General features: G+C 36.0%; 1 protein-coding gene across 10 annotated transcripts in view; it reads left to right on the forward strand.

Moving 5' to 3' along the window:
• Positions 1–14847, forward strand: part of NAV3 (neuron navigator 3) — a 563787-nt gene that overhangs the window by 378159 nt on the left and 170781 nt on the right. For all 10 annotated transcript variants that reach the window (XM_074870640.1, XM_074870639.1, XM_074870634.1 and 7 more), the window contains one exon: positions 14720–14792. In XM_074870640.1, coding sequence (XP_074726741.1) covers positions 14720–14792 — 73 coding nt within the window. The remainder of the gene's footprint in view (positions 1–14719; positions 14793–14847) is intronic.

Consider the following 14847-nt stretch of genomic DNA (forward strand, 5'->3'; position numbering starts at 1 on the left):
ATTTTGTGTATTGTATGTTAGTTAGGAAAGGTTATTGTTCCACGTCTGTGAAGCCTTGAATTTCCTCAGAGAGGTAGACTTTTCACAAAAGATCATTTCTTAACATGGAAGTGGAGTCCCAAGATCACTCACATCCTTCTTCCTAAAATAATCTGCCACTGCCTGTCTTGACAAAGGTGAATTCTGCAGCTTCAGTAACATGCAAGACTCTAAAGAAGCAATGTGGGCCTATGTTTCACTGTGTAGTACACACACATGGACATGCATCCATGTGAAGTACCTTGTGTAGTTCTGATAAACCCCCAATGATTTTATTCACTTTGAAAGTCATTTAAGCCACTCTCCCTGCCTCTCATTCATAAATGAAGGTTCATGGGAGCTTTAAAATTCTGGGAGCTCTGATGAACCGCTGTATTTTCTGGACATCTGTGAGAGTCTGAGATGGCTGTTCTTCTACAGTGTTGCCAGAGCTACTATCTCTGTTCCTTTGGGTCAGTCCAGATTAAGTTTAGAAAAGAAGTACTAGATGTATTTTGAGCTTTTAGCACCAAAGTCTGCAAACAATAAATGAGGGCACACACTAAGTATGAATATCACCATCTTTTATTTTGGGAAGGCGTTTTAATGGAGATACAGGAACTGAGCAAGTGTCCATAAAATGCTGTCTGTGGTGTAATGTGTAAAGCAGCAGAGGGTGCCAGAAAGCAACAAGTTGTGGCTTCCATTGTAATTAATGGAGAAGGAAAGGGATTGTAACTAGCAACGTTAGGGTGGAACAGAGTGCATTGTGAATTCGGCTAGAGAAGGGAGGGAAGAAGACACACTTCTTGTAATTTTAAGCACTTACACGTGCTTAAAGTTACAATAAACATTGTCCAACAAATTGTCAAGCTTTTGGAGGTATTGTGAGGTACATTATGCCTAGGTGACAGTGCTCATCACTGAATCATCTTTTATATACCCAGTATTTCAAAGCTCGGCCTTATAGCAAAGAGGCTGAAAGACAGTAGGCCAATAAAGTAACATTGAATATCCCAACTATGTAGTGTGTAATTACAAACCAACGTGATAGCAAAAAAACGTTCTGTACTTCTACATCTGTAATTGTTAAGCTCATTAAAAAAGACTTGACAACCTCCCCCTGCTCTCCTGCTGGAAAGTAAAATAGCAAAAATATGATGCCATTAAAATTTTTTTCAGCAGTATTGGGTTAATTCCAGAATATAATACAATTATAATGTTAGAAAATGAACAGAAAGAACGGAAAGTAAGCGCATACTGGAACTACTGTGATCAGCACAGATGTATTTTCTCACTCTGCCCTTGATCATTGCTGGAACAGGAGCTGCCTACATATGCTGCAGCTAAGGGTTAGCCTGTTTCATGGAAAGAATGCCAAATCTGTTTGATTTTACAGTGTCTTTTACAGACTCACCATTTTGGAGTTCCTTGACTTTTATGTATACTCACCCATCTAACCTTGTTTTTTTTATTTGGCAGTAATTATACTCAAAGAATAAACTTCTCTTTGAACCCTGCAAATCCCTTCCACCTACAGCCTCTCCCCAATGCCCTATTGCTGGCACATGTGAATGAGCATGCACTGCTGCATTAGAGCAGTGGTCCATCAGGTCAATATTCCCTCTCTGAGAATGGCAATGCGAGAGGTGTCTTAGCAAGAACAAGTGACCCTGGCATTTTTTTTGCTCCATTCTTCTCCTCTTTCCCCAATATCTAAAGTTATTGTATTAAGAGGATTAGAGGGTATGGTACTTCTTTGCCTGCTCTTTGAGTATTCATTTATGTTCTACTGTTGTGATCACCATCTATTCCATGACATGTCAAAATGAAGCACATTGGATTTCTCTGAAGAAAATCTTCTGTTTCCTATAATCATGTACGCAGCCATGGGACCAAGTGCAGAGTAGGCATGTTTTTTTCATGGACTGCAATTACTGCTCTGCCAAACTGATCCTGTTGTCAGGAGTCCACGGATCCAACCAATCTGGAATGGCATGAGGTACCATCAGGCAGCAGAAACTCTGTGTTAGTAAAGATTTTGGCAACGTTGAACTGGACTTAAATACTGATGTTAACTCTAAATATAAACTCTATTACAGCTGGTGACCCTATTATAGGCAATACTATTAAGATACACAAAGGTAAATTGGCTTAAGCTAGCAATAGAGCAAGCAAGTTATCACAAAGGCTGCTTATTTCAACAGCGTTAACTAATCCCTTCTCATATAAAGGCTCTTGATCAGGTTAATTAAAATATTAACACAATCTTCTTATGTTTTTTTTTTTTTTTATGTAACTTGTCTGTTTAAATCTACTGTGACCTGAAAATACACAAATCATTAGAATACAGTACAACCATTTTTGTTTCAGCAGAAATGAATAGTATATATACAGTAATCTATTTGGCAGCTTTCTGATGTGCAGGAATTATTTAAAACACTCCCAGTCTGAGGAGTCTGCTGACCATATGATCAGCAGATGATCATATGACATAAATCAGAGCTATACTTATTTTAAGTTGGCCCAGGATCTGGATACGAATTAGTCTGGGCAGGGTTCAGTTTCAGAGTCAGTCCAAGATACACTTTTTTTTTATTAGGACTTGATTGTATTCAATCTCACAAACTGATCACAAATAATTTTTGCATCTTGAAGAGTTTATATCAACTTAAAGCATTTGTTTACCTCTGCAGTTCTTATCAATTCTTTCAGGTGGCATCCTGACCAGCATCAATCCTGTGAAGTCCTAAAAGTTGAATCTGAACAGTCTTACTGAAATAGAAAATATGTTTGTATTTAGCTTGTCACTTTTGGCAGTCTTTAATTCTATAATAATTAGAATATGTTTCATTTAGGCTTGTATTGTCAGCTAATTGGAACCTTGTTTGAATTATTCATACCTCTTGATTCTTCAGTTTCTTTGGAATTACAGTGGGAGTGTACCAATGACATTTCCCTCTAGGGAAAAAAATACCACAAGAATTTTCTTTGTCGCAGGGTTTCCACACTTGAGAGCTGAGACCTATTTGCATGTGAAATAAATAATAGTTCACGAAGTTAGATAGCTATAATTTTGTGTATTCTAACTGCACACATAACTAGCTAACCAGCATCCAAGTCTAGTTGGCTGTTTTGCCTGTCACTCACAGATTTTCTCAGTAATTCCTCCCAATAATAACTTTAAATTAGCGTTTTTTTGTAAAAGCTCTCACTTAGTTCATAGACAGATCAGCAGCAACATTCCACAGTAAACATATGGGCAAGGGTGTCTTCACAGTTATTGTATATACAAGGCTTCTCTTTGGATTTCTTAGCATAAACAGTTTTGAAAGATTTATGTTGTTACATTGTATAAATTAATGTATTTGAAGATATGTCCCCCCTCCAAAGTCCAGTAAATGCTTATTTTTCAAGTAGTATTGGCTGTATTTTGGAACTTGAAAACACTTGGATAACTATTTAAAGCATTGTTTCCTCCTACACTTCACACTTCATTGGCTACAACTGTAAGTGAAGTGACAACAAGCAATAAGTGCTTGTTCAGGCCTCATTTTATAGGCTTAAGCACTTCTGACATTTCTATTATATCATTTGGCTAAGAATTCAAGAAAAAATCCTTGCCCTATTGAATTTAAGATCAAATGTCCCATTGCCTTCTGTGGTTCCAGGTGCTTTTGTTTTCCTTGACTGAGAATCTAGACACAAGATCTTGTGAAAATGTGAAAATGTTTCCTATAGTTATGAGCATATACCAAAGAGATAGGCAACTGTGTAGGCTATTTAAAAGCATGGTATGAAAACATATACAGCATGACCTAATAATTCCTTGTATATTATGCTAAACATGGTATAAAATACAATGCTCAAGTACACTAGAAAAAGTGAAAGTCTGAATTTGAGTCTTTTTCTTTAGGGCTTAGGTTTATTTGAGTCAGTAAAATGAAGACTAAACATAAAGGAAAATCAGCGACTTATGTTCTCTCCTGCATATAGTTTCCCAAGGACTTTAGGTTTCAGATGGAGAACCAGACACATAACTTTAGATCTACAGAAATCTTTGAGCTGTATTTTAGATGTTGTTAATAATGAGTATTTTTATTATTTTTTTTTCTATAAATGTTCTATAAATATTTTCAGGGTAATATGCAAAATATATCTGATTAGAAAAACCATCAGACTGTTTATTAAATCAAAGATCAGAGGACAAGAAATTGTTAGTGTCTCTCCTGCACATGCTATAGCATTATGACTTCTGGTGTAGTCAAGAGGGAGCATTCAGAAAGCATAAAGTGCATCTGGATGGATTCCATTTGCAAAGTTCAAGAGATGCGGTGAAATGCCCCATAGTTTACCTGTTTACTTATCTTTTAAAGGATTCATCCCGTCACTGGTTATAATTGCCCTTAGTTCTAAAAGCTGCTTTTCTTGTTGAGCTAAATGAAGTTGTTATGTACTAAATAGTGGTGAAGGAGAGAACTGGAATGTTTTCAAAGGTTTAATTAAACCTCGTAAATGAACACTCTGTTGTAGACTGTCTTTTCACCTAATGGAGAAAAACTTCTCTTCTTAAAGAAGTGTGCATTTTCAGGTTGCCCTCCAATTTTCAGAAGTTGCCAAGTTCCATAAATATTTAGATGTTGGTACCTTGCTGACTACCAAGTGTTGCATAACTAAAAAAAGTTTGTAGACAGGCTCGCTAAAGTGATGCATTGCTTTAAAAAACACTGTGTTTAAACAGAGCCTCTTTTATCATTGCCTTAAAGAATGTCTTCCCAGGGTAGTATTCATCTTCAGCTTTGTGTTCTTAGTGCATATGTAGGGCTCTTTCACTGTGTCAGTGGCCACAGGCCTGCACAGATGAGAGCGTTGAAGTAGGGAGTTACTTTGAGACTCTGGAAGAGAACTTTTGCCTAGTCTTTTCGTTTGATCCATGCCACTGTGGAGTTATATTTTATCTTTTTAAGAAATCCATGCAAGATATTGAAATACTTTCATGGTTTTCTGAATCCAAATCCAGGGGTCTACTCAGGATCAAATCCAGCGCTATGTTCCAATCAAAAATCAAATACTTTCTTCTCACAATTTCTATTATAGCAGCACAAAAGCACTTCAGAAATTACCATTTTGTATTTTGTGCTTTACAATGTCTGCTGTAGAGACTACTGTAGAGAGATGAGTGGAGCAAATGCAGACAAGACACAGAAGGAAGAGTGGGTAAGAAAGGAAGAGAAGCAAGATCACACCATGATTTAGATGAACAGAGTAAAATTTTGCATACTTCTGTGGTTTTTGGGGTGTTTGTGGATAGGGTTTTTTTTTTTATATTAAAATGACCGGCAGATGTCATAATGATCTGTTTGGTCATCTAAAAATTATGTTTAAGTTTAAAGCTTTTATTTAGAATAACTTGTTCATTAACTTGTGTACAAACAGAAAGAAACACCACACAAATTGTATTTGGCATTACAGAGATTATCCCCCAAGTTTTCCAAGTACCAAGTCAGGGGCTAGGTGAAAAACCTGCAACACAAATTGTCACTTTCATGTTCCTGACAGGACTGATAATATGTACCAAAAGGGATCTATTTCCCACTGTAGCGTTTTCTTAAAAACAATACACACCCCAGCTCATACTCTGACCTCAACAGTGACCTCATACATTCTTTTATCAGCAGGTCAGTACATAAGCCTGTTGAATTCTCCAAGCATTTGGGAAGTTAATTTGTTTTCACATTTCTGGGTTTACTGGTAATATTTCGTGTTTGGAGTGCACGTTGGAAGAATTTGATGTGCATGTTCCTTAATATCTGTTGGAAAAGGAAGTGGAAGGTATTTCAGTTTTAAATAATACCATCATCCTTTCCTCAAAAAATAACTAAAAATTAAGTAACTCCAACATAATTTCCTAAAAATTTTTGCCTGGGAGGCCTTCTACATACCAGTAGTTATTATTCTCTAAGGTAAAATTCTCCCCAAATGCCTCCAGTAAATCAGTTTTTAATTTGCATATATGGTCTCTTATTGCAAAGTCAATGCTTAGTTTGGGACAGTTTTTTGGACTGATATTACATGGTTCACTGACTGTTATTTTTATTAAATGTGCCTTCAATTATTCTATTGCAAGTAGTGAGTGTTAGAAAAAAGTTAAGCTGAATGTGTGTGCGTGTCAGTGTATTCTGCTTAACACCCTGAAATGCATTATAATTTCCATAGAAAAATGGAATATGTGCCTTGCATCTGGGTGAGGTAACAGGCCACGTGCAGCAGCAAGTCAGCAGAACAGACTTAATATCTCCCAGCAGGACTGCTAACACCTGTTTTATCTGGGTGGGTTTTCAAATTTAACCACCCACAGAAACTTGACATTGCCTTCCAGTATAGCTACAAAAATTATTGCAGTAAGCTGTCATGTTAGGAGCTCATGGGAAATTATCAGAACATAAATAATGTGATTTTTAAGTCTCTGCTCTCCTTTGTACTTTTATAAGTTTTACTGGAGAGTTTCTTTATCTCCTGATTTTCCCTTTCTTCAAATTTATCCCATTTCTAAAAGGTGAACTGAGAAATCATGGCAAATTTCACTGAATCTCAGTAGTCTTTGGTCAAGGAAAGAGTGCAACATGCAGCCTGCTATACCAGCATCTTGCACAGAGATTGCAAACTTGAAACTAAAGAGCATCCTCAGTCACGTCCCTGCTCTGGGCCACATTTCTTCTCATTGTATTTACTTGAGGATTTGGAAGAATTTGGGTGTATTCTCTGCTCTTCAAAGGGTCCTTATTAAGTAGTAAAAAATATTTTTTAGTATGTAATAATATTACATACAGTTTCTTCACAAGGAATTTTGATGGAAATATAAGGCTTTCAGAGACTCTTGCTCAATAATAAAAATCTTTTAGTATTAATTTAGTATGAACACATATATATGTTAATAAGCATACCCAACTTTAAATATGCAAGAGACAAGAAAGCAGATGGCTTGCTTTCAGATGTGTTAAACTAGTTTAACCTGTGCAATATAGAAAGAAACCAGTCTGCTTGTTGTAGTTCCAACTATAATACTTGTAAAATGAGCCCATATGAATTTATTTCATACTGTTCCCTTTGAAAGTCTTTAACCCTACTCTTTTGTTCTAGCTATAATAGAGATAAATTTGAGAAAAAATGTTTTCTGCATCAGGATCCTTCCTTTTGGAATACCTATTGTGGATAACATAGAGCAATACAGTGTAGTGAAAATACTGCAACAATTTTGTAAATAAAATTCTGTGACAGCTTTTCACAGAAAACAGGTAGATCAACAACAATGCGAAATCGAATGGAGCACATGGGATAGAGGGTGTTTCTTATAATGATTGGGGTTACTGATTGGTACTTTTACAAATAATTACAATAAATCTTACCATATGTTATAACAAATAAATCATAATTGCTTATTTTTTATGGATTAGATACATTTTGTCTCACAGACATGTGAATGTACAATTATAAAGGCATTAGGGATTTATTACCCTTTGCAAATTTTTCTAAAGAAGTGAGCAGAACTTCAGATGTGCCGAACATCTGTTTTCAAGTGAAGAACAACAGGGGGTTCTCATTGAATACTGTTTCAGTGGTCATTTAAGAATCACCTAGACTCTCAGTGTTGAATGTGTGGCATTTGAAGAATAGGCAGGGGGATAAGGACATTGGACTGGGTAATCCATTTTGGTATACCAGTTTTAATATGAAAAGATGCTTTTGACTTCCTTGGTGTAAGCCAGCTATCAAAAATGGGCATTTGGGACCAATACTCAGGCTGACAAAATCATAGTACATATAGATATGTACAACTCGAGCATGATAGTAAGTAGAATAGCAGGCAGTGTTAGTCAATTAGCACTTGTGGAGAAAGTTCATGAGTTGTTTGATTTTTTAATTTTGGTGAAGTAAGTATTGGACCTATACCTATTTTGTAAATAGTGAAAAAAGCTGAATATACACCTGACTGGTTTATGAAGTCTGGCTTTGTTAAATAATCTTAGTGATAAATCTGAGGATAAAAACATATGTCAGTATAGAACTGCAAACATTTTATATCTCTATCTTGTAGCTTTCTAGCCCTTTGCTTTAAGGAGAGGCAAAACAGGAATACAAACTAGTGAAACCAGCTGGGAAGAAAACCCATAAGGAACAAAGTTAGAAGGAAAACCAAAAATCTGGGTGTTTCCCACACCACAAGTGAGTTGTCAACAAGTCACAATGTGTGCTATGGATGAGTCAATTAAGAACAGAAAGTGAAATAAATTTGTCCTTCTCAAGCTCTGAGAACAGCTTTAGGCGTAGCAGGTTGTGCAAGACTATACATTTGGCCAAAAAATAGACCTTTTATGTAGTCTGTGTGTGTCTGAGGTTTAAAGAGGTATCTGTGAGAGTGTACGTGACCAATTCTCATACTGTTCTCTATTAAGCAAGGGAAGATCAGAGTTTAGGCCATTCCACCTTGAAATATTTTCCAGTTTCTTCCAAAGCATTCTATATAACTAAGGCTATCATGGACAATTTTATTCTCACACCAGCTCCAACATGTGCACCAAAAATGCTTTTAACCACACATGAAGGCATCTCAGTTGCTTGCCTGAATCTCTGTTCTTTTTAGAGCCTGCAATTAAGACCAGATCACTGGCACTTCACCTACTACTAAGCAAGTAGCCAGAACTCAAAAGCTAGTGTGTCTCTTTCCATGCTCTGTTCATGTAAGTCAGACAGACAAATAGCATTTGCTCTTCCATTTTTCTTTTTCTTCATTTTATGCATCATGTGTACTGTGAGTATTTAGAGTCCAGGATGCTACCTGTAAGGCCTGAATTGTATTTTCATTTGATTTTGATTGTACTAGTGCTACAGAACTTGAATGAGAATGAGCTGTGTAATAACAATAAATTATTTTCTGATTCCGCATTCATTTAAATCCATTGACCTGCACAAATTTTGTTAGTGATGAATATCCATGGGAAAGAAAGAGTCAAATACAGGTCTCTCAACTCAGGTTAATATTTTGGGGAAATTTAGGAAGAAGTCTTGCTGATAAAGTGTTTTTGAAATACGATTACCGTGACACAGAATATCTCATGCCATAATACTAATCTCAAAGGAGTAATATTTAATATTGGTATTGGGGGAAAAAAGTAATTAATACTGAAGAGTTTTATGGAGATTCAGTGCTCTGGAAAGTGAGTATATATGTGACTCTTTGGGCTTCTGTGGCAGACTATTTCCATGAATGTCCCTAATCAGCCATCAGCGACATTAGAAAACTTCTACAGAGCAAATCCTTTGCCAAATTTTATCTGGAGCTTTGGGTCATGAATCAGAATGTCAAAACACACACAGAGCTACAGAAGATAGTGCTGAATGATGTGCTAACAGAAATTACTGTTTTACTTTTGCTGCAAAAATAATCAAGGGTATTTTAGGAGCATAGATATATAGAAACACTCTGTAATAATAAGGTGACATATTTATAAAGCTGTCCCATTCTTAAGCAGGAGGAATCTAGCTCCAAGTAGACAAATAACAACTAACTTGTGTATGTGTCTGTATGTTCTTGTAAACTATATTGTAATAAACTTATCAAGAGAGAGTTAGTCAAACCAAGATATTTTTCAGAGCTTAAAAATTCAGAAAAACATATTGCTCTATTAGTCATTATTACTTGTCTTCTGGGCAACTCACATTTAAATTTATGTTTGGAAGTGAAGAAAGTGTTGTCTGCCAGACAAAAGAGATGAAATTTAATGTTGGTAACAGCAAAAATAATTATAATAGATAGACATATTCTATATGTTGAGTCACTGGTGAGTACAATCCCACAAATGAGCTCTTCCTGTAAGTCTGCTAACTTCTGGGTATTAAGTACTACTGTTTATCTGCATGCAAGTCCCACAGTCTGGTTTAGTGATTTATTTGTGATTTATATGTACTAATCAGTAAAATTTCAAAGAGCTTCCAGTCAAAAGCAGATTACACACAAGTTCACAATGTTACAGCAGATATGTTACAGCAGATTTGCAGTGTATGCCATATAATGTATTAATATTATCAGTTGTGATACTGATGCTTATTTGTACGTCATTGTTTGGACTATAAGCCCGGAAAATGTGGATGTAGAAATCTTGGAGTTCACTAGTATTTATGGTGTAAATATTTCAGGTGGTTTTTTATAATTCTGTGTGTATGAACAATATTAAAAGGATTTGATTTATGAAAGAAGCTTAATATATTGTAAGCATAACACAGTAGGCTCAATGTAAAAAGCATCAAATGATGTTGTCTACCTGATGATGCCAATAAATCATAATTCCCAAATTATCATCCTCTTATCTGAGTTTATTTGCATCCATGATGCTGGAACTACCTTTCAGAATTTGATGTATTATTCTTGAGTTTTGATAAGAAAGTGATTAGATTATATTATCAGAAGAGGTTTTTTTACCTCTGAAAAGCAACCTCATGTAGCATTGCTTGAGTGTCAACATGACTAATTGAATAGCTAAGTGGACAACTATCTACATGGTAATGAAGGTTTACTATATCATTAATTCTTTATCTCATTTATAGGTTTTAAGATTTTTAATGTGACAAATCTGCTATTCAATGTACTGCATTTCTTCCACTCTTTTGAACCTTTAGCATTAAATAAGTGCCTTGGAACAAAAAATTTGGGGGATTTACAGTGATGGAATGCTGTTGAGCATGTCTGATCTTGTCAACATCTACCTGTAGAAGCAAATTTGCAAATTTGAGTCACTTTCTGTGTCTTGATAGGTAAGATTTGGAGTCAGTCTGTATATCCTGAATTCTGTGCTGCAATTACCTATGTCTTTTGCTACAACGCTTTGTAATTCTGATTATACTATTCACTCTAATGAGGAACATCATCTCTGTTATAAAGTGGTGCTTTTTTGCAAGCAAAATCCACTCCAAAATTGTGGGCATATGTAAGATACAAAATTTGTCTGGCGTCTATGTTAAGTGTTACACTGCAAAATCTTCACCCCTTGATATATAAGCAGGTAGAGTTCTACATATGCAGTGTCAGCTCTAAGAAGAGTTTACCCCAGTGTATAATAACCCCACCACTAACTACTTAAATAAACATGGACTTCAGGGATTCATACCACTCTTGATTGAAACAGTATTGAGGAATGGAAGCTGCTTGAAATCTCTTAGAACTTTTGTAATTGTAAAATTACTCTCATCTGTTAGTGAGTTTGAATAAAAAGTGTTTGGGGCTGCTAGGGTTTGAGTTCAAAGAATAACTGTGGTTTGCCAAGGCAAGAAGTAGGTAATTAAAGCAATGTTTAGAGACACACTGAAAGCTTCAAAACGAGACAGCATTAAGGCTAACGTTTTCTAGACTGGAGAGGAAAGAAAGTGAAAATAACCCAAGAATGTATTAATGCATGTCTCATTGAATTTCCTAGCAGTTCCTGAGAGTGGTATAGTAACTACAGTTATTATCAGAAAACTGATTGTAAGAGTCATATTCTGACATTTTCAGTGTATTATGTGGCTGACAGTTGCCACACCAAAGTTGCTCAATTCACAAGTCAAAACAAGACTTTATTATAAGGCTAACAGTGCAACCACAGTCTATTGTCTGAAAGTTGGCCACTGCTATTACTTCATACACTACCACCAAGAGGGATGACTTTGGACCTAGGGCTCCTATTACAGTTCTCTTGGTGAACTACGAAGGAAAACAGAATTTGCTTTGTAGTTCTGCAGTATACTGAGTCATTGATGTTAATGGTAATGACTAGTTTTGTCTGAGAGTTTAAGACATGTGATTTCAAAGACACATGCTGTAGAAATAGAAACATAAAGTAACCATGGTGCCATTTCTGTAGGATATTTATCACCTTAAATGTATGTTAAGGTTTATGTATTAGGCTTACTATTTACTAAATATTCTGTATTGCAGATAGATATTGAGAAGTTTTCACAGCACACTAGGGCTTAAATATTCTTTAATAAATTAGGTTTTGTTTATAGCTATGGTCTCCTGAACTGCTGCAGAGGACACATGCCCATTATGAAAAATGTCTTGGTTACACTAGGAGGTCTGCTAGGAAATATTGTTTTGGTTATTTAGAGATGGATGCTACTGACGTCAGTCAGATTTTTTTTCTTTTTTTTCCTTTGGCTTCCAGTACTTTGTTGTAGAGCAAAATTTCCCATCTTTGAAGTAGCTGATTCTGCATTATGGTTGATTTGAGAGTTCAAAGAGACACTCAGTTATACAGCTAATATCCAAACAAATCTTCATTTCTTTTAAATTCTTCAGGACAGGAAAATTTCCATTCAAATTGCTTTCTTATGTAGTTGATGTTGTTTAAAGGTCGTGTAGAAATATTCTCATCATGTGCATTATTTTCACGACTGATGCAGGGGTGTAGTTGGAGGTCAGAGCCGAGCCAGCCCGGTGCCTTGCTGTTGCCATCAGGAGTGACACCATCTGCCTGTCCCTCCTTCCCACCACCCCTTTCCTCTCCCAGACCATGCCTTACTCAGGCTGGGACACGCCCTCCCCTCTGCTGACTCCTCCTGTGCTCATCTGACTGCATGGGAAACTGGAGTGACTAAAATACATTTGCCTTTTTTGATGGGAGAGTCTTCTGCATGGAGCTAGCTCCTGATGCACTCAGAGAAGCACTGAAGCCCAGCAGAGGCAGCAGCAGCAGGGCCCTGCACCTGGGAGGAAGAGGAGGTGAGGAAGAAGCAGATCTTCCTATTTTAGCTGCAGCCAGCTTTCAACTGACTTAGCCATGTCACATCTTTACACCTTACAAAATGACATGGTTTATTTGGGTTTTTTTCGTGGTGTAAAACTGCATAAACGTTTAAGAAAATGACAGAGTTAAAGCCCGAGTTTCTGCAATTACTGTGCTGTCCCAGAGTTGTAGTAACCCCATTGAGTTGAGGATTATTATTCCACATTCACAGCTGTGCAAACTGATTTATGAAAGCTTTATGGTAAACCCCATTTTTGGAGTAACTTTAGTTAGTGTTAGCTGCAGAGTTTAGGGTTTGGGCTTTTTTTTAAAATTGGCTCAGGAGAGAGATTATTTATCATTCACTATAAATGGTAGCATGTCCTTGAAAACAAGTGTTTGAAAAGACTTTTAAATTTTTAAAGACTTTTTACTAAAGCTTTGGAGTTTATTGTGCTTAAAAAGCACATCTCTCAAAATTTTGCAAGTGCTTACAAGTTTCAAAGTACTACCTGTGGATCAAGATAGTCTGTGTGAGCTCATAATATATACTTCTAGGGTTAGTAGTATTCCTGTTAGCGAATATCACTTTCTGAGAATAATGGCAGACCTACAGTCATAGAAAGATGACAGTAATAAGGCCCTCCTAGTCTAGAAAAGAGACTGCCAAGGATCAAGTAGATTTTGTTCAAGCAATGAATTTACCCCTCAGGTTTTGAGGATTGAAAACTCTTGGTATGAGGTATTGTAAAATGTGTAAATATTCAAATAAAATTAACTGCATGGACTTGATCTACTGCAGGCTTATATTTTTGATGTTGAGTATTCCTTCCTTTTTTTTAACATTCTCCAATGGAAATAGGTATTTAAAATACATTGTTAAACATTTTGTTTTATTTCTGTAGTCCTAATTGCCTTGAAAAAATCCACCAACCTAAAAATGTATTTTAAAATCAAGTCTGTCAAAGGCATTTGACATGGGGCACCTCTCTATACATCATTTTTCTGTTTTCATAGCTGCATATTTCTATACAAACCTGTTAGTTAAAAGATGCTACATGTGTAGCTGGATATTTACTTCATTGATCCTGGGAGGGCTAGGGGAACCAGATGGGGATGGTGACTCAAGAGAACCTTTTGGAACATTCTGGCTCCCTATTACTATTAATTTTAATTAATTACTATTACTATTACTACCTATTACTAATTACTATTAGAAATAGACACATGAAGGGAGTTAAACTGATTCTGTGATTACATGTTTTAGAGGCAGAAGTTTTATCCTTTTATTGATCTACATTTAGGCTATATTCTCTTATCTAAAGCTCTCTGTGGTAACTCTAGATTTCTTCTAAACCAGCAAGAGAAGTCAGCACCATGTCCTTCACTAAGCAAGCACCCTTCCAAGAAACATAAATGTTAAATAAATTAAAATTATTTAGCATAATATTTGAAGGAAAAAATTAGAGAATAAACGACTGCTGTGACATCATTTTCACAGAATTCTACATCATCCAAGGGAAATACATTTGCTAATACATTTATTGGAGGTTTTTGCTTACATTTTTTAGTTAACACAGTCACCCACATCTCCAGACATATACTCAATGTCTAATTCTCTATGGATGCTTTCATTGCTGCTTTTTTGCGGCGTATAAAATCCAGTTTTATGTTAAGTAGGTGGGTTGCTGATTTGCCAGCATGCCATTCTGGATCAGGCATTTGTGAATTGTTTTTAAGCACCAAAATAGACAATGAAAGCTTTATATCAATTCCCCAATTAGCAGTAATCATTCTTGTTAAACTTTGATAAAGAGCTGTAGTATGCGATGAATGTAAAGTATTCATTCCTGAGCTGTTTCTTTTTTTTTCCTTTTTTTCCCTCCATTTCTACATTTTGCCAAATAGTCTTATGCTGCTTGTTATTTCTGTTCATATTGCAGATTGAGAATGTTGATGTCTGCCTTAGCTTTCTGGCAGCCAGAGGCGTAAATGTCCAAGGTCTTTCTGCAGAAGGTAAGAGAAACAGATCATCAGAACAAATAATAGGATTTTTTTTCTGAAAACTAAT

The sequence above is a fragment of the Strix uralensis genome, chromosome 5 (genome assembly GCF_047716275.1).
Source record: "Strix uralensis isolate ZFMK-TIS-50842 chromosome 5, bStrUra1, whole genome shotgun sequence".
Taxonomy (NCBI): Eukaryota; Metazoa; Chordata; class Aves; order Strigiformes; family Strigidae; genus Strix; species Strix uralensis.